Below are 19,637 nucleotides of genomic sequence, written 5' to 3' on the forward strand. Positions count from 1 at the left end.
AGTGCTAACTTAAAACTGGAAAGCCCCTTTAAGTCTGTATATAACCCCCTTATTAATATCTCCTCTTCTTTAGGGATTCCCCTTAAAAATTCCTGTTCTCCACCCCTTCACGTCAATTCCCTGCATACTGCACAGTCCCAATTATCAGTAAGGCTACGTGAAAGAATATATATTGGTAGTATAAGGACAGAAAGCAGAGAAAGGAAGGAACTGATTGTGAGAGAACGCTGAAGCACAGCCATGGCTCCTTGTTTACTCGCCTGCTTCGTCCTGCAACTGTTCATACTAAGCAAAGGTGAGACCAATACGAATATCTATTTTTTATTCTTTTTTACTTTTCTCACCTAACTTAACATTTTAGAGTCTTTGTCATATTGTAATTGTCTTCCTCATCTCAGTTATATTAATATGCTAGAAACGTCTGTGGGTCCTGTGTTATAGACTTTTTGTGTTTGAGTTACTGAGGTTGGGGTTAAATGAAGGCTCCAAGTTAGACATGTTCTCCATTGACAATATTAAAATTTCTTGATTCTGACACTATGTATTACTACTATACATGATCTAGTGCTTACTATGTATGAACTTACAAAGTGCCTATGTACACAGCTACATACAAGTGACGCCTGCATAGAAGTCAATGTATTCAGTATGTCCATAGAGTAAAATTCTGTCCGTACCACCCAGCGTTTTGGAGTTCACTAAAACATCTAAATTTGTTTGTATATCTACTTGCTTGAATAGGTTTTTATTCAACTATTATCACAAACAATACCTGAATATAGACAATTTCATATCTAAAATGCACAAAAATTATGACATACTGTATAAGTTAAAACATAGAAGATGGTAGGAAAAGAACATATGGTACATTATTTCTGACTTGTTTTTATCATAGGCTTTACCATAGATTTCCCAGCCACCAATGCTGGAAATGTGTTCCAAGCCTCAAATACTTTCAGTGAAATAGTATTTCTTGACATTACTTCTGATCTCCCCCTGACTCCAGTTGTGCTCTCTATTTTTCTTGTATTTAGTTTTTGGGGTTCACTAAACCGCATTTATACCTTTAACATATTTCAAGGTTTCTATCTTACCCCATTTCTCTTCATTCCCGAATCCTGTAAGCCTCTCCTTATATATTTGAGGTTTAGAACACAATGAGGGACCACTTCAGATGATTTAATAGATAGAAATGTACCATACGTTCACATTTTATCTCCACTGAAGCCCGGCATTGGGAGTAGTCCTGGTGTATATAGGATTTAATTTGCAAAGTATATTTTGCTAGCTGATGGTGTAATTATTCCCATGTGTCTGCTTTTATACGGATGTTACACAGCTACATTTTAGCAACCATTCTGTGGCTGCAATATCTTCCCTCTACTCTAATTATACTCAAACTACAGGTTTCTTTGAAAGTTTAAGTTTGGTTTAGTAGAATCATGGCGGTGTTGTTGCCCTAAAAGAGTCTCCGAAATGTGACTATATATATAGAATATAATATACTAATATTATTATTATCACAAACAGATAGGTTAACCTACATGTCTGAAGTTAATTTGCGAGACTGATTCTTATGGACAACTTGTGAATCCTTCTGTGCACTCGCACTGCTGGGTGGGCAAATAAGCCAACTCTGCATTATGTCAGCCCCATCTGGTACTTGTGCTGTGAAAGTCCTGAATTTGTGTGTGAAAGACCATTGCACTATTAAACACCTTATTTTATGTGTTTCTAGACAGCAGTCAACATCTATACTATATTGCATTATATAATTGAAATCTAGGAATCTAGGTCACATAGAAATTAAGTATGGGTTAAATCAGAAAGCCAATTGATTAATGTGCGGAACATGAGTCTGAGCTTTTATTATATGTATTTCCCATAATGAAGATCAATTTTGAGCCACTACAAAACCCAATGACGCCAAACTGGCAATTTGGAGGTGCATGTGATGGACTGAAAGGGGGGGGAGGGTCACTTCTTACCATTCACCAGGAGAATGATTAGATTTTAGATAAGATTAGATTAGATTTTATACACGTAACCTTTCTATTATGGCAAGGCTGTGGTATTTTTCCGATATCCAAAGTTGTGTGTTTATGTCTCTACGTAGAGCCTGTGGCCTGTATTCATTTATATGTATTTTATACTGATGTGAATGGATCTAGATTTTTTTTTCATTCAACCTTAAACATTCAATGGACACGGAGGGGATGTGGTCTGTACCCCTTTGATGGAGTCAAGTATCAAGTTTATGGCTCCCACAATAATTCAGGGTCACAACCACTGGTTTATGTCTATGTTTATGGTTTTATCTATTGTAGAAATCACAGAGATTGGGGTCAATTTTATCAATTTTTATGATTAAATCAACAGGAGTAATAAACAAAGTGATTATTACCGTAAATTAACATTCTCTGTTTCTACTGAACGTTAAAGGAGTTTTCCTGGGAATAAAAAATACAAGGTTTACCTAGAGAACTGCCCAGCTGGGAAACCAGTTAGTGGGTACTATTTGATAAATGTGTAAAATGTATGTGTTACCATGGCATGGATGTGTGTGGCCCTACCTGGGAGATCGGATCAGTGCAGATAAGAGTAATAAAAGCTCTAGAAATACTACCTTTATTTTATATATGTTTAAATATCTCTCCTTCTATGTGTACAGCTCAATACTACTTAACTGTAAATCCTGTGAATCCTGTGGTATCTGTTGGATCATCAATACAACTGAATTGCTCTCTCAACTGTCCATCGGCTATTGTTTCCTGGAAAGGCCTCGACATTTATCAAAACGATCAATATATTGCCCCTGGCTACAACGTCCAGACCTTAAAAAACATAAGTATATCCATGGGAGGTACTAAATACTGTGAGGCCATATGTCCAGGTAGTCCAAAAAATCACCAAAAATCAGTTCAACTCCATGTCTATGGTATGTATCATTATTGTATGTATACCAGTATATTCAATATATATAGATAATCAACTACCGTAAGTATTTATATGTGCCGTTCTCTATTTTGCAGCATTGCCAACAATTTTGCGCTTAAGCAACAGCCTGAACAATGATGTCCATTATCTGAACTGCTCGATGGAGCGTGTGTATCCTCCACCTGATATCCGCTGCTACAGAGGATCTGAAATGTTGGGTGAGCCCGTAGACTTCAATGAGGTTTCTGATGAGGAAGACCTATACAATGTAACATGGAGCTGGGAAATCCCTACAGAGGACTGGCTATCAGAGGTCTCATACAGATGTGAGGCAAAAGTGCTTGTGAGTGATCAAGAGTTCACAAGAGAAGGAACCTTGAATACATCAACCAAAGGTATAAATTATATAATTTTATATATACTTGTATATAAATATATAAAACATATAATAGAAATATATACAGCATGTAATCTGACCACCAGCTCACCTGTCCTGCTTTACAGTATATTACATTCTCAATACGTTATGTACACACTAGTTGGGCATACGGTTTACATGTAATATTTAAGGGGGTAAGGATGAGTTTACAGTACATTACAGTATGACATTGAGGGCCTCTTACGATCTTCTGTCATAGATTCCATCAAAAATACCAGATAAAGTCATGTACTTGGTCTTCATCATGTGACAGATCTGGCAATTCTGATATTTTTATTGCGCCCCAGTGATGGAGCAGAACATAGTGTTGTAAATGAATCATCACATTGCAGGAGGAAAGGCATATTAACTAGTTATTTGCTAGAATCTCCTGCTAAATATGTTCTTCTATATCAGAGACTACCACTACAGTGCATGATTTCCCCACCACCCAAATTACATCTACCCAGTCAGAGAAGTCGGAGACACCATATATGACAACCACTACTGAAAATCCTCAGGAGTGTTTTACAACAAGAAGCCAACAATTGACCATTCCTGGAGAATATAAAGAGAATGCTACAACCAATATAGTCAACCCACAACATACACTGCCTACAGTGACGCCGAGTCCTATCAGATCCATGTATTTAGGTAAGTAGACAGACAAAAACTAGCCATGTATCTGATACCTTAGTCTTCATACGCTAACTGTATATCACATGTTTTAGTACTATGTTATTTAGTATTACAACTAGTTTACTTTATTCTTCTTACATTGTCATGTACAATCCCATAAATGTTATATATTCAGATACATGTAGCTGTGTTATATTTCAAATAATTCAACTGGATTTCTATACTCTTTTTGGCATACAATTTTTAGTCCATTTTTTTAAAATTTACATATATGAATAAATAAGTCACCATCATTTGGATCTTCTCATATCCTTGATAGTTATCCATCCATAGAAAAAGATATCTACAAATCATGCCTCGTATACCCGCTATGTCGATACAGTAAATGCTACCTTAGAAGGCTAGAACACTATGACAACAGAAATAGAGAAGTAGCTGTAGATTAAAATATTATATATTTACTGCATTATTAATGCTATCTTTATTGCAAGTTCAAGCTTCCTTGGGGGGCTAATAAAATATATATAATAATATATATATTAAATTATATATATATAATCTATACATTTTATTTAAAAAAAAAAAAAATTAAATCATCCCACTTTCCCTAGATTTATAAGAAAGATAAATAAATTATACATTTCCACATCCAAAAAATGCCACCCCAAAACACATAAAAATATTTTTTACGTGTGAAAAAGTTTTAATGAAAAGTGATCAAAACATCAGGCATTCCCCAAAATTGTATAACTAAAAAGGACATTTGGCCCCACAAAATGGGGTGAATGAGGTCCATCGGGCTCTGTATGCAACCACTATTTTAGTGGTCCACCTTTCCATTATTCTGGTCCTCCAACAGACCAGAACAACAAACAGGCGGAGCTAGTTTGAACTTATCCTCAGTTGCGTCACAGGGGCAGTGGGAAGATCCACTCACACTGCATCAACTCACACTGCCCCGGGGGGTGTTTGGTGATGATGCAGCAAAGATGAGTAATAGAAGAAAACTCCACTTGTGCTCCAAGATCCTCATTTGAATAAAGGATAAAGTGTTTTTTTCTCCACATCCCTGGGGCTCTGAAACATAAGAAAGGTATTATTTTTATTCTGCTAACAGCATCTACAGCACTATGGGAGTGGGTTTTAGTAGCTCGGGGCAGTGATAAACTCCCTTTAAGATCAGTTATTCAGCGGTAACACAGAGCCAGACAAATATTGAACACTTCTTTTGAGTGAACTAGATTTCTCATCACTACTCTGCAGTTTCTGTGCAATTTGCCTAGTTTGGCATAGCAACTGTTTATACACTGTTTTTCAAGGCAGACATTCTACTAAGTAGATTTGTGTACTTTGGCAATGATTGTGCTGTAGCCCCATATACAGTATATCCAATTTTTGTGCTATATGGTTATGACAATAAATTGGTAACCCTTACTTTGCAGGACGAAGAAGACGTTAAATATTTACCATCTCATTCTAATGTTTTCATTCATAGTAGAAACCACCATTCCAGTCCATGTATCCTCCACCTCCCAAATGCCTTCTACGCCGGAGATCCCACATGTGAAAACCTCTATTAGAACTTCTGAAAATCCTCAAACCACACAGGAGAGCATTACAAGCAGAAGTCAACAGCTGACCATTTCAGAACATCCAAAAAATGCTACAATCTATACAGTAATGATACAAAGTACACGACCTACTATGCCAAATGATCCTAGCAAATCCACGAATTTAGGTATGTATACAAGTAGTAATTTACATTAAATCTTAATCTCCATACACTACCTGTTATTCAGTTTTACAAATAGTTTACATTAGTAGGAAAAGGCATCTGAGGGCAGGTACTTGTAAGATAATTGTCTTGCTTGGAACTACCATTTGTATTGGCCAAGTGTAGTTGGAAAGATCTTACAGGCTAGGCTTGCAGGTGGGCTGATATGTTGTTGTGTAGCACCACTACAGTGTTGAGCTAGAGATGATAGTTATGAGAGGATCGGGGCTGCAGCCAAGGTATAAAGAATTCAGCGGGAGCAGCGATCATGGTCGTGGTCTGAGCGATCAGCTCTCCAAAGTTGTGGGCAACTCCCAGTTAGTGCCACTTTATATTAAGCAGAGTGTGCAGAGAACTCACTGGGAACTAACTAGAGACTAACTAGAATCTACTTAATTCCCAGCCAGGGTGCTCTTCATTGGCCTACGCTCCCTGCACATACGCCACGCTCACGTCCCACAATTTCTCAAGCACCAGCACAGTGCAGTGTACAGTATAAAGTAACAGTGCCAACACGTATAGGAGCATGGTGTGACACATACTGATCCATAGCTCTGAACTGGTCTGCGGCCCAGTGGTTGGGGACCTGTGGTCTACAATATTCATTATACACAAAAAAAAAATACTAAAATGTTGTTCCCCTCCCCCCCATCCAAATTTATTTCATATAAAAATAATATGTCTACTAAAGATGGGCGACCGACTTGACCCAAATATCCCAAATTGTTCAGTTTTTTTGCAAAACCGAACAAATGGAGATTCGTCTTGGGGTACTAAAATGACTGCCACATTTACTTTGTGCTCTCTTCAGACCCCAAAGTATAATAGTTAGAGGCCCAGGGGAAGTTAAAAAAAAACAAAAAAAAAACATTCATACGCATCTTCAAGGCATCTAGCACTCTCCTGGTGACGTCCTGTGCCTGGGCTCATCTCTGAGGCCTATAAATGGGCCACTTGCACATGGGCATGCAGGGCATCCTAATGTTATGTGATCATGTCACCACTGAGGCCCATTCACAGGTCTTAGAGGTGACCCTGGGCCCATGACATCACTGAGGAGGCTGAGAGAGAGAGCCGGATGCTATGAGGAGCCCTAAAAGAATGTTGATATAAATGGGTTTTTTTAAAATATTTTTACACCTCCCCTGGGCTTGATGAGACCCCTGAGTATAATAATTTCACTTTCGCTTTGATCTAACTTTGGCTGTGTTTGCCTTAGAGCACTAGAAATGGAATAGATAGTGTAGAACACTATCGAGCTGCTAGGAACCTATGTTTTAAGCCAATTTAAGGTGTGATTTGTATCAAACTTGCTTCACCCGAATCTAATCTGGGACTCGAGCCACCTGAATCCAAAAATAAAGGAATCTTGAGAGGTTCTCCCATCTCTAGTATATGCTTACCCCAGATTAGTACAAATAGAGGCTACAACTTATCTAACAAAAAACTAGATTTAACACATAACTAGGTCCAAAGTTATTGAACACCATATTCTTTACTGAAATCCATAATGTTTTTATAGAAATAATTAAGGGTTGGAGGGTCATATAATACAGAGACCCAGCCACAACAGGGGTCTATGAGGTTCAACATAGACAACCAGAAGGGCAAATCACTTTTTTTTGCATTACTTCACAATTAAAATTCTGAGTATCTGTTTTTCCTGGTAATAAGAACTGTGCATCCAACAGCAGTATAGGACATGGGTGAGACATCAGAGTAATGCATTTTGGTATTTTCATAGTACCTCAGTCAAAAATTGATGGCATTGACATCTAATGTATCCAAGATCTCTAAAAAGCTGTGTATTTTACAGACTGGCTTGTCTGGACTTTCGTCCCAGCAACAGGACTGCTTGGCAGCTTTCTACTTTCTCTGCAAATCTATAGAAAACTAAGCAAGAAAGGATTCTTTCAACTCAATCATGTGGAATTTCCAACAGTCAAAAAAGAGTCTACATCCCAAGGAAGCTTGCAGGCAGTATTGTGTTATGAAGTATCACGCAAGAAGGAGTTTTCCACATGCTAACGGACTTTTGCTATCGGTGAACATATGGAGGGTAAAGAGTTAAAAATGAATGGTCCAAACTGTGATTAACCTAAGGTACAGGCAGCTAATAACTTTATTTACATTGAATATATAACGTGTAATGGATTAAAGAGTGTATATTTATGACAGTTCCTGTAATGACCATCCAAAGTCAATACCTGTAGTATAGACTACCTATTCCGCGAAAAAGGGACATGCAACAGGTGTTATTTGTCTATGGGCCCATTCAGACTGATTTTTGCACTCAAAGGAATGGTAAACCACACTTGGATGTCCAAAATAAAAAAAGAAAAAAAAAACAGAAATGGATCCATTAACTCTATGTGAACAGATGCCTATACATTTGCTGCTAAATAGCTGATCACAACATGACGTGAACAGTCCTTCAAAAAGAATTTCAGCTGATCTCAGAAAGTGATATGAGTTGATCCCATCTTTGCACTTAAAGGAGTATTCCCATAACGCTTGTTCTGCCACCTGCAGGCTCTGTGCTCTCTTCACTTCCTGGATTTGTCGGCACATTGGTGGGCAGGCTTTCACTTGCTCTGCTATCTGCTATGTTTGAAGTCAATAATGAGGTATTGGTTGTAAATGCATTACCACAGTATAAAGCTGATGTGGAAACTGATGTAGCAGAGCTAGATTTGAGTCAGCTTGCATTACATACAGAGGTAATGGACTCCTTATCTCAGCCCTTATCAGTCAAATTCAATTAAGCTGAAGAAAGACAGAACAGTAATCCCGGAGCTCTCACCTCCCCCATCTGAGGAGCTCCATTGCTTGTCAGATACACACAGCTCAGAGCTGCTCCCAGGACTCAGCCACTCCCTCCACCCCTGAGAGCAGTGAGCTAGGTCAATTGGGAACTGAGCAGATAAGCTCAGTGGCCATAGAAACACAGTGTCAACAACGAAGTGAATAAATTAAGATAGCGGCCAAACAAAGCAGTTTTGATAAAGCAATGCATTTAGGAAATGTCTTAAATCCACACAAACTAGCAGTATAGATAGGATGCTTTTCATGGGACAACCCCTTTAAAATAATTAAAATAATATGAAATAAACATAGGTTACTCACTAGAAGTGCTATTATTACTATATATTACTTTAATGGATTGTTTTACTTGTATTATCTAATATTCCTTGTTAAACCCTTGAGGATTCAGTGGTTTTTAGAACACAAGCAATTGTATAACACGAAGCTCCTGGGTCCCATAGGACATTTCCCCCAGAATGTGTGATTAATAGCATTAGTGTCTTCTCATGTAGCAGCTCAGTTTTTGGGCCCCCTTACACAATGTGGCCTAAGCTACCTCTGCACTTACTATAGCTACCCATCTGACAGCTGTAGCTTTTTATTATTATTGATGTACTATACTTGTGTTTCTTGCAGGGCAAGTTTAATCATTTTATTTCATTTCCTTTATTTATTTTTTTCTTTGGAGGGAGTGATGGAAAGAAAGCAACTTTTTAATATATATTCCGTTCATTAGTAATAACACTTTAGCTTCTGTGTGTCTTCCATTATTTGATCATATAATAAACATTATTTCTATTAAAAAAAACAAAAAAACAAACTGGTTCATTATTTTGCAACTTTTCTATTACCTGAGTTTACTTTCTAAGGCTAGGTTAGCACCTGCGTCTCCTCTCCACTGGGGGATTCCATTTCCCATTAAGCTTCAAAAATGTGCATTTTTCACTCTTTTCTGGTGGAAACCAGGCAGACCCAGGGTCGGACTGGCCCACCGGGGAACCAGGGAATCCCCCGGTGGACCCCGAGCCCTGACTGTTCGCATTTTGTCAATGCAAATGCATTGGTTAGGGGCCTGATCGGGATGACCAGGGGATCCAATTGTGCATCTAACCAATGCATTTGCATTGACAAAATGAGAGCTAATAGTTTCAGGCAGGGCTGGCATTATGGGGGGGGGCAAACTGGGCAATTGCCCAGGGCCCCAGCAATTGCAGGGGCCCCCTGGCGATGGAATACTTTCTCTATTAATATAGGGAAAGTATATATCGGAAGGACACTGTGTGTAGTTGCAGCAATGGCTAATAGCAGCCAGTGCAGGAGCTGCAGGTATTCATTGAGGAAGCTCCACTCAGCGCTCTCAGGAGGTTTCACAATCCCCCCGCCCCCCCTTCACTGGTTGCCTACCAATGAGAGGGTGAGGAGAGCTCACCCTATACAGATGATGGACCCTGTCGAGCTCCTGCCATTACAGCCTGCAGACAAGAGAAGGAGCAGTGTGGAGAGGTCAGCAAAGTGATAGTAAAAAATTACAGGTACATACTGGAGTTACTACTGTGTGTCTATTAATGTCAGGCATTTGGGGTGATTAATTTAGTTTCAGTAAGTCCATGTGCCTCACGTTAATAGCAATTAACCCCATCATGTCCCTCACATTAACCCCTGTGTGCCCCATATAAGGGTTACTAATATGTGAGATATATGGGGGTAATAATAATGAAGATACTTAATTATTATCTCCATGTCTCTCACATATCAGTAACTCTTATGTGAGGTACACAAGGGTTAATGTAAGTGACATGATGGGGTTAATTGATATTAATGTGAGGCACATGGAGTTACTAAATTGTAATGCACATGACCAGACTTATTATCCTCAATTGTGGATAAAAGTATGAACTATTATATTTCATTGGGCCCGGACATATGGCTGTTGTTTTTGCGGCCATGTGTCTGGGCCAAATTGAAGAGCTGCAAATTATGGAGCAGGTTCTATATGTGTCCTATAGCTGTCCTATACCTAGACCTTTCATGTCATCAGAGATGGGTGGTATTATATACCAATAGAAAGACTGAAATCACTGCCAGCTTTCACGGTATGTGCCCCTGTGCTGGAGATATCGGAGCCATTAATTTCGGCAGCAATATCTCTCCACTGTCAGAAGAACGGGTCTTAGGTTCTATTCACACGGAGGAAAACAGTGCTTTATTTGGCGCTGAATTTTCCACGCTGAAAAAAAAGCCTCCCATTGAATTCAATGGGTTCTGCTAGCTTTTTTTTCCACTAGCGGAATTTTCCAATAGTGGAAAATTCTGCTAGTGGAAAAAAACTACCGGCACCCATTGAAGTCAATGGGAGGCTTTTTTTTTCAGCGCTGAAAATAGCGGTCAGCAGGTGACGTGACAGTATTTAGTCCTGGTATAGCTGTCAGCAGGTGACGTGACAGTATTTAGTCCTGGTATAGCAGTCAGTAGCTGACGTGACAGTATTTAGTCCTGGTATAGCAGTCAGCAGGTGACGTGACAGTACTTAGTCCTGGTATAGCGGTCAGTAGCTGACGTGACAGTATTTAGTCCTGGTATAGCAGTCAGCAGGTGACGTGACAGTATTTAGTCCTGGTATAGTGGTCAGCGGGTGACGTGACAGTATGTAGCCCTGGTATAGCTGTCAGCAGGTGACGTGACAGTATTTAGTCCTGGTATAGCAGTCAGCAGGTGACGTGACAGTATTTAGTCCTGGTATAGTGGTCAGCGGGTGACGTGACAGTATGTAGCCCTGGTATAGCTGTCAGCAGGTGACGTGACAGTATTTAGTCCTGGTATAGCTGTCAGCAGGTGATGTGACAGTATTTAGTCCTGGTATAGTGGTCAGTAGCTGACGTGACAGTATTTAGTCCTGGTATAGCGGTCAGTAGCTGACGTGACAGTATTTAGTCCTGGTATAGCAGTCAGCAGGTGACGTGACAGTATTTAGTCCTGGTATAGTGGTCAGTGGGTGACGTGACAGTATGTAGCCCTGGTATAGCTGTCAGCAGGTGACGTGACTGTATTTAGCCCTGGTATAGTGGTCAGCAGGTGAAGTAACAGTATTTAGTCCTGGTATAGCTGTCAGCAGGTGACGTGACAGTATTTAGTCCTGGTATAGCAGTCAGCAGGTGAAGTAACAGTATTTAGTCCTGGTATAGCAGTCAGCAGGTGACGTGACAGTATTTAGTCCTGGTATAGTGGTCAGCGGGTGACGTGACAGTATTTAGTCCTGTTATAGCAGTCAGCAGGTGACGTGACAGTATTTAGTCCTGGTATAGCTGTCAGCAGGTGACCACTATACCATTAGTATTTAGTCCTGGTATAGTGGTCAGTAGCTGACGTGACAGTATTTAGTCCTGGTATAGCGGTCAGTAGCTGACATGACAGTATTTAGTCCTGGTATAGCGACAGTATTTAGTCCTGGTATAGTGGTCAGCAGGTGACGTGACAATATTTAGTCCTGGTATAGCGACAGTATTTAGTCCTGGTATAGTGGTCAGCGGGTGAAGTGACAGTATTTAGTCCTGGTATAGCGGTCAGCAGGTGACATGACAGCGTTTAGTCCTGGTATAGTGGTCAGCAGGTGACGTGGTCAGTAGCTGACGTGACAGTATTTAGTCCTGGTATAGCGGTCAGTAGCTGACGTGACAGTATTTAGTCCTGGTATAGCAGTCAGCAGGTGACGTGACAGTATTTAGTCCTGGTATAGTGGTCAGCGGGTGACGTGACAGTATGTAGCCCTGGTATAGCTGTCAGCAAGTGACGTGACAGTATTTAGTCCTGGTATAGCGGTCAGCAGGTGAAGTAACAGTATTTAGTCCTGGTATAGCTGTCAGCAGGTGACGTGACAGTATTTAGTCCTGGTATAGTGGTCAACAGGTGACGTGACAATATTTAGTCCTGGTATAGCGACAGTATTTAGTCCTGGTATAGTGGTCAGCAGGTGACGTGACAATATTTAGTCCTGGTATAGCGACAGTATTTAGTCCTGGTATAGTGGTCAGCGGGTGACGTGACAGTATTTAGTCCTGGTATAGCTGTCAGCAGGTGACGTGACAGAATTTAGTCCTGGTATAGTGGTCATCAGGTGACGTGACAATATTTAGTCCTGGTATAGCGACAGTATTTAGTCCTGGTATAGTGGTCAGCAGGTGACGTGACAGTATTTAGTCCTGGTATAGCGGTCAGCAGGTGACGTGTCAGTATTTAGTCCTTGTATAGTGGTCAGTGGCTGACGTGACAGTATTTAGTCCTGGTATAGCAGTCAGCAGGTGACGTGTCAGTATTTAGTCCTGGTATAGCGGTCAGCAGGTGACATGTCAGTATTTAGTCCTGGTATAGCGGCAGCAGGTTACGTGACAGTATTTAGTCCTGGTATAGCAGTCAGTAGCTGACGTGACAGTATTTAGTCCTGGTATAGCAGTCAGCAGGTGACGTGACAGTACTTAGTTCTGGTATAGCGGTCAGTAGCTGACGTGACAGTATTTAGTCCTGGTATAGCAGTCAGTAGCTGACGTGACAGTATTTAGTCCTGGTATAGCGGTCAGCAGGTGAAGTAACAGTATTTAGTCCAGGTATAGCTGTCAGCAGGTGACGTGACAGTATTTAGTCCTGGTATAGTGGTCAACAGGTGACGTGACAATATTTAGTCCTGGTATAGCGACAGTATTTAGTCCTGGTATAGTGGTCAGCAGGTGACGTGACAATATTTAGTCCTGGTATAGCGACAGTATTTAGTCCTGGTATAGTGGTCAGCGGGTGACGTGACAGTATTTAGTCCTGGTATAGCTGTCAGCAGGTGATGTGACAGAATTTAGTCCTGGTATAGTGGTCAGCAGGTGACGTGACAATATTTAGTCCTGGTATAGCGACAGTATTTAGTCCTGGTATAACGGTCAGCGGGTGACGTGACAGAATTTAATCCTGGTATAGCTGTAAGCAGGTGACATGACAGTATTTAGTCCTGGTATAGTGGTCAGCAGGTGACGTGACAGTATTTAGTCCTGGTATAGCGGTCAGCAGGTGACGTGTCAGTATTTAGTCCTTGTATAGTGGTCAGTGGCTGACGTGACAGTATTTAGTCCTGGTATAGCAGTCAGCAGGTGACGTGTCAGTATTTAGTCCTGGTATAGCGGTCAGCAGGTGACATGTCAGTATTTAGTCCTGGTATAGCGGCAGCAGGTTACGTGACAGTTTTTAGTCCTGGTATAGCAGTCAGTAGCTGACATGACAGTATTTAGTCCTGGTATAGCAGTCAGCAGGTGACGTGACAGTACTTAGTCCTGGTATAGCGGTCAGTAGCTGACGTGACAGTATTTAGTCCTGGTATAGCAGTCAGCAGGTGACGTGACAGTATTTAGGCCTGGTATAGTGGTCAGCGGGTGACGTGACAGTATTTAGTCCTGGTATAGCTGTCAGCAGGTGACTTGACAGTAGTTAGTCCTGGTATAGCGGTCAGTGGGTGACGTGACAGTATTTAGTCCTGTTATAGCAGTCAGCAGGTGACGTGACAGTATTTAGTCCGGTATAGCGGTCAGCGGGTGACGTGACAGAATTTAGTCCTGGTATAGCAGTCAGCAGGTGACGTTTTGTTTTTAGTCCTGGTATAGCGGTCAGCAGGTGACATGACAGTATTTAGTCCTGGTATAGCGGTCAGCAGGTGACATGACAGAATTTAGTCCTGGTATAGCGGTCCTATTTGATAATTCTGTATTTATATAAATATTTTTTTAGTGTTGCTTTTGCACCTGAACCTTAAAGTTAAGGCACAGAAGCAACTAGTTTGCCTAGGCAAAAAACTTACAAATTTACAAACAAGCACTTAAAAGACATTAAGAACACCCCTGTAAGTACCAGTGATAGGTACTGCAGCACATCGAATTAACAGAATGTGACTATGTTGCATGTACTAGTGGGGCCCCACTTTTCATTTTGCCCAGGGCCCCATTTTGTATAAAACCAGCCCTGGTGTCAGAAGCCGGAACGGTAACCACGGGGGCCCCAGGCAACAATGTAAAAATTAAAGATGGCCAGCTTCCGGCAATTGCCCAGGTCCTCAGCACACAGGGGCCCCTTGCCATTGCATACTTTCCCTATCGGGAGGACATCATTAATGCTGCAGCATCAGCTAATGGCTGCTTGTCTTTTAACCCTTCCGGGCACTTACCAGCCTCAGCTATCTCTGCCACTAGCTGCCACTTCATAAAGACTTGTCCTTGCTGCCTAAACCCCCCCCCTCCCCCTTATAAACTAGTGAGTCATCCCTTAGATCGTAGTGTGTGGGGACAGTCTGCGGCCATGCTTCACTTCAGGAAAATGTGAGTATATTCTTTTGGTAAAATCTGGATATTTAATATGTATATGTGTGTATATTTCTTTACTGTATGTGTCTAGTATACTGTGTGAGTACTGTATGGTTCTATGTAGGTATGTGTGAGTATATACAGTAATAATGTATATGTTTGAGCATATATGAATGTAAATCTGTGAGTATACAGTGGTGCAAAAAAGTATTTAGTCAGTCACCAATAGTGCAAGTTCCACCACTTAAAAAGATGAGAGGCGTCTGTAATTTACATCAAAGGTCAGAGGCGGATCCAGGGCCGGGCGAGGGCAGATGAAGGGGGGGGGGGGAGAACGGCATGACATTGGGGCAGATGGAGGGGGGGAGAACATCATGACACTGGGGCAGATGAAGGGGGGAGAACGGCTTGACACTGGGGCAGATGGAGGGGGGGAGAACGGCATAACACTGGGACAGATGGAGGGGGGGAGAACGGCATGACACTGGGGCAGATGAAGGGGGGGAGAACGGCATGACACTGGGGCAGATGAAGGGGGGGAGAACAGCATGACACTGTGGCAAATGAAGGGGGGGGAGAACGGCATGACACTGAGGCAGATGAAGGGGGGAGAATAGCATGACACTGGGGTGGATGGAGGGGGGAGAACAGCATGACACTGGGGCAGATGAAGGGGCGAGAACGGCATGACACTGGGGCAAATGAAGGGGGAGAGAATGGCATGACACTGGGGCAAATGAAGGGGGGGAGAACGGCATGACACTGAGGCAGATGAAGGGGGGAGAATGGCATGATACTGGGGCAGATGAAGGGGGGGATGGCATGACATTGGGGCAGATGAAGGGGGGAGAACGGCATGACACTGGGGCAGAGACGGAGGGGGGACATGAAACTGTGGGCAGATAAAGGGGGAGAATGGCATGAAACTGGGGACAGAGATAGAGGGGGGGACATGAAACTAGGGGTAGATGAAGGGTGTATATGAAAATGGGGAGAGATGGAGGGGGGACATATAATTTACGGGTGACTGTAGGAGGATTATACTGTGTGGAATCACATGAAAAATGAATGAGAATGGGCGGAGTCAACATAAAAGTGGGTGGGGCCTAATTTGCTGCGGCGCGCTGCGCGTAGGGCCCCGCCAAAGTCAATTGCCCAGGGCCCCGCAAACCCTGGATCCGCCACTGTCATAGGTAGACCTCATCTATGAGAGACAAAATGAGAAAACAAATCCAGAAAATCTCACTGTCTGATTTTGTAAGAATTTATTTGCAAATTATGGTGGAAAATAAGTATTTGGTCAGTAACAAAATTTCATCTCAATACTTTGTTATATATTCTTTGTTGGCAATGACAGAGGTCAAACGTTTTCTGTAAGTCTTCACAAGGTTGGCACACACTGTTGTTGGTATGTTCGCCCATTCCTCCATGCAGCTCTCCTCTAGAGCAGTGATGTTTTGGGGCTGTCGCTTGGCAACACGGACTTTCAACTCCCTCCAAAGGTTTTCTATAGGGTTGAGATCTGGAGACTGGCTAGGCCACTCCAGGACCTTGAAATGCTTCTTACAAAGCCACTCCTTCGTTGCTCCTTTGTGTGCTTTGGATCATTGTCATATTGAAAGACCCAGCCACGTTTCATCTTCAATGCCCTTGCTGATGGAAGGAGGTTTGCACTCAAAATCTCACAATACATGGCCCCATTCATTCTTTCATGTACCCGGATCAGTCGTCCTGGCCCCTTTGCAGAGAAACAGCCCCAAAGCATGATGTTTCCACCCCCATGCTTTACAGTAGGTATGGTGTTTGATGGATGCAACTCAGTATTCTTTTTCCTCCAAACACGAAAAGTTGTGTTTCTACCAAACAGTTCCAGTTTGGTTTCATCAGACCATAGGACATTCTCCCAATACTCTTCTGGATCATCCAAATGCTCTCTAGCAAACTTAAGACGGGCCCGGACATGTACTGGCTTAAGCAGTGGGACACGTCTGGCACTGCAGGATCTGAGTCCCTGGCGGCGTAGTGTGTTACTGATGGTAGGCTTTGTTACATTGGTCCCAGCTCTCTGCAGTTCATTCACTAGGACCCCCCGCGTGGTTCTGGGATTTTTGCTCACCGTTCTTGTGATCATTTTGACCCCACGGGGTGAGATTTTGCGTGGAGCCCCAGATCGAGGGAGATTATCAGTGGTCTTGTATGTCTTCCATTTTCTAATTATTGCTCCCACAGTTGATTTCTTCAATCCAAGCTGGTTGCCTATTGCAGATTCAGTCTTCCCAGCCTGGTGCAGGGCTACAATTTTTTTTCTGGTGTCCTTTGACAGCTCTTTAGTCTTCACCATAGTGGAGTTTGGAGTCTGACTGTTTGAGGGTGTGCACAGGTGTCTTTTTATCCTGATAAGTTTAAACAGGTGCCATTACTACAGGTAATGAGTGGATGAAAGAGGAGACTCTTAAAGAAGAGGTTACAGGTCTGTGAGAGCCAGAAATCTTGATTGTTTGTAGGTGACTAAATACTTATTTTCCACCATAATTTGCAAATAAATTCTTACAAAATCAGACAATGTGATTTTCTGGATTTGTTTTCTCATTTTGTCTCTCATAGTTGAGGTCTACCTTTGATGTAAATTACAGACGCCTCTCATCTTTTTAAGTGGTGGGACTTGCACTATTGGTGACTGACTAAATACTTTTTTGCCCCACTGTATATGATATATCTATGAATGTGTAGGTATATAGTGTGTGCAATCCCATCCACACATTGCAGACAAATACACACCGTGGAAACGCTGCAATTTCCAAAACTGTTGTGGTTTTGGAAATTGCGGTGTGTCACTTATACCTACAGAAATACCGGCAGTGTCCCTATAGGTATAATGGAAGCAGAAAGTTCTCAGAGGAAACCTCTGTGGAGTTATAGCAAGAAGTGCTGTGGGAAAAACTCATGCGTTGCCGCCGGTATTTTTCCTGCAGCGCTTTTTTGCTGCAGGACATTGTGTTAGGCCTTAGCCTTCATTTACATCTGCATTGGTATTCCATCCAGGGGAGTCTGCATGGGGATCTCTCCAAACGGAATACCGAATGCAACTGCAAGCGCTGTGCAGTGAAAGCAAAAGGACCCCATAGACTATAATGGGGTCCGTGTGCTTGCCGCGCACAAATCATGCGGACAGAAAAGTAGATTGTGAACTACTTTCCTGTCCGCATGATCCCTGCGGAGATCTGGCAGCAAGCACACGGACCCCATTATAGTCTATGGGGTCCGTGTGCTTTCACTGCACAGCACTTGCATTCGGTATTCCGTTTGGAGTGATCCCCATGCAGACTTCCCTGGACGGAATACTAATGCAGATGTGAATGAGGCCTAAGCCTTATAGTGTGATGTACAATATATTGAGATGACAAGGATTAGGCCCAACAGTGAGACACAGCTAAAAAAACACTGTGGAAAAAAATAGCGCTGAATGTCAATGTATTTTTTCCACAGTGTTTTTCATTGAGCTTTTGATGCATTTTTCAGCACTTTCTCCCAATTGCTCATCTGAGAGTAACAGGCCATGTTTTTAGAAGTGCACACATTTAGGAATTTGCAGCATCTTCCACATCTTTTTTTCCTGCAATGTGCGGATGAGGTAAATTTGATTAAATTTCATTCCCTTTGCTGGTTCTGTAAAACACACAATTTTTTTTCTGCAGTAGCCAAAGACGTTGTGTTTCTGCAATATGGGGCTTCAGCTATTTATGGCTGATCTTTAGCAACAGGATGTTACCCCATCACTGCCCCCACACAATATGGCCTCATCACTGCTCCTACACAATATGGGAGACCAGTGAAGTGGCCATAACAAATTTGGACCAAACAACCCCTTAAAAGATGTTATCCATAAACTGTAGTGATTAGGGTTGAGCCGATCTTGACTTTTCAGGATCAATTTTAAAATCCGATTTCCGATCATTATTCATTCGAACCCGATCTCGATCCCAATGCAAGTCAATGGAATTTTTTTATTAATTGGAGATCGGATTTTAAAAGCAATCCTATTCACTAAACAGCATGGAATCTAACAATTGTTATAATCCACGCTGTGTAGTGAATCACTAAAGTAGCCAGAGGATTTTTTTTTAATCCTCTGGCTACTTAGTCCCCCCTGATGTCCACTTACCTCCAGAGATGGCTGGTCCGGTGCCTTCTTCTTTGACTCGCTGCCGCTCCACGCTTCTCTTCTCCCTTTGCTGCCCCCTCCCTGCCAGGTTAGGAGAGTGTGGGCGGGTACTGGGAAGGGAGACGTCACGTTTGCAGAATTATTAGGCAAGTTGTATTTGAGAGGATTCTTTTTATTATTGTTCGACAACCATGTTCTCAATCAACCCAAAAGACTCATAAATATCAAAGCTTAATATTTTTGGAAGTTGGAGTGGGTTTTTTTTTAGATTTAGCTATTTTAGGAGGATACCTGTTTCTGCAGGTAACTATTACTGTGCAGAATTATTAGGCAACTTAATAAAAACCAAATATATACCCATCTCACTTGTTTATTTCTTCCAAGTAAACCAATATAACAATACAAAATTTAGAAATTAACATTTCTGACATTCAAAACCAAAAATCAGTGACCAATATAGCCACCTTTCTTTACGATGACACTCAAAAGCCTTCCATCCATAGAGTCTGTCAGTTGCTTGATCTGTTTCTGATCAACATTGCGTGCAGCAGCCACCACAGCCTCCCAGATACTGTT

The 19,637-nt window shown here is 41.8% G+C and overlaps 1 protein-coding gene across 1 annotated transcript; it reads left to right on the top strand.

The window, feature by feature from the left end:
• The first annotated feature begins 240 nt into the window (after positions 1 to 240).
• Positions 241 to 7,796, top strand: ICAM3 (intercellular adhesion molecule 3). Its single transcript, XM_075262220.1, has 6 exons — positions 241 to 295; positions 2,672 to 2,938; positions 3,033 to 3,332; positions 3,773 to 4,009; positions 5,490 to 5,732; positions 7,585 to 7,796. Exons 1-6 carry the CDS (start codon positions 241 to 243, stop codon positions 7,794 to 7,796), a joined length of 1,314 nt encoding a protein of 437 aa, XP_075118321.1.
• The last annotated feature ends 11,841 nt before the right edge of the window (positions 7,797 to 19,637 follow it).

Source organism: Leptodactylus fuscus, chromosome 1 (genome assembly GCF_031893055.1).
Source record: "Leptodactylus fuscus isolate aLepFus1 chromosome 1, aLepFus1.hap2, whole genome shotgun sequence".
NCBI lineage: Eukaryota > Metazoa > Chordata > Amphibia > Anura > Leptodactylidae > Leptodactylus > Leptodactylus fuscus.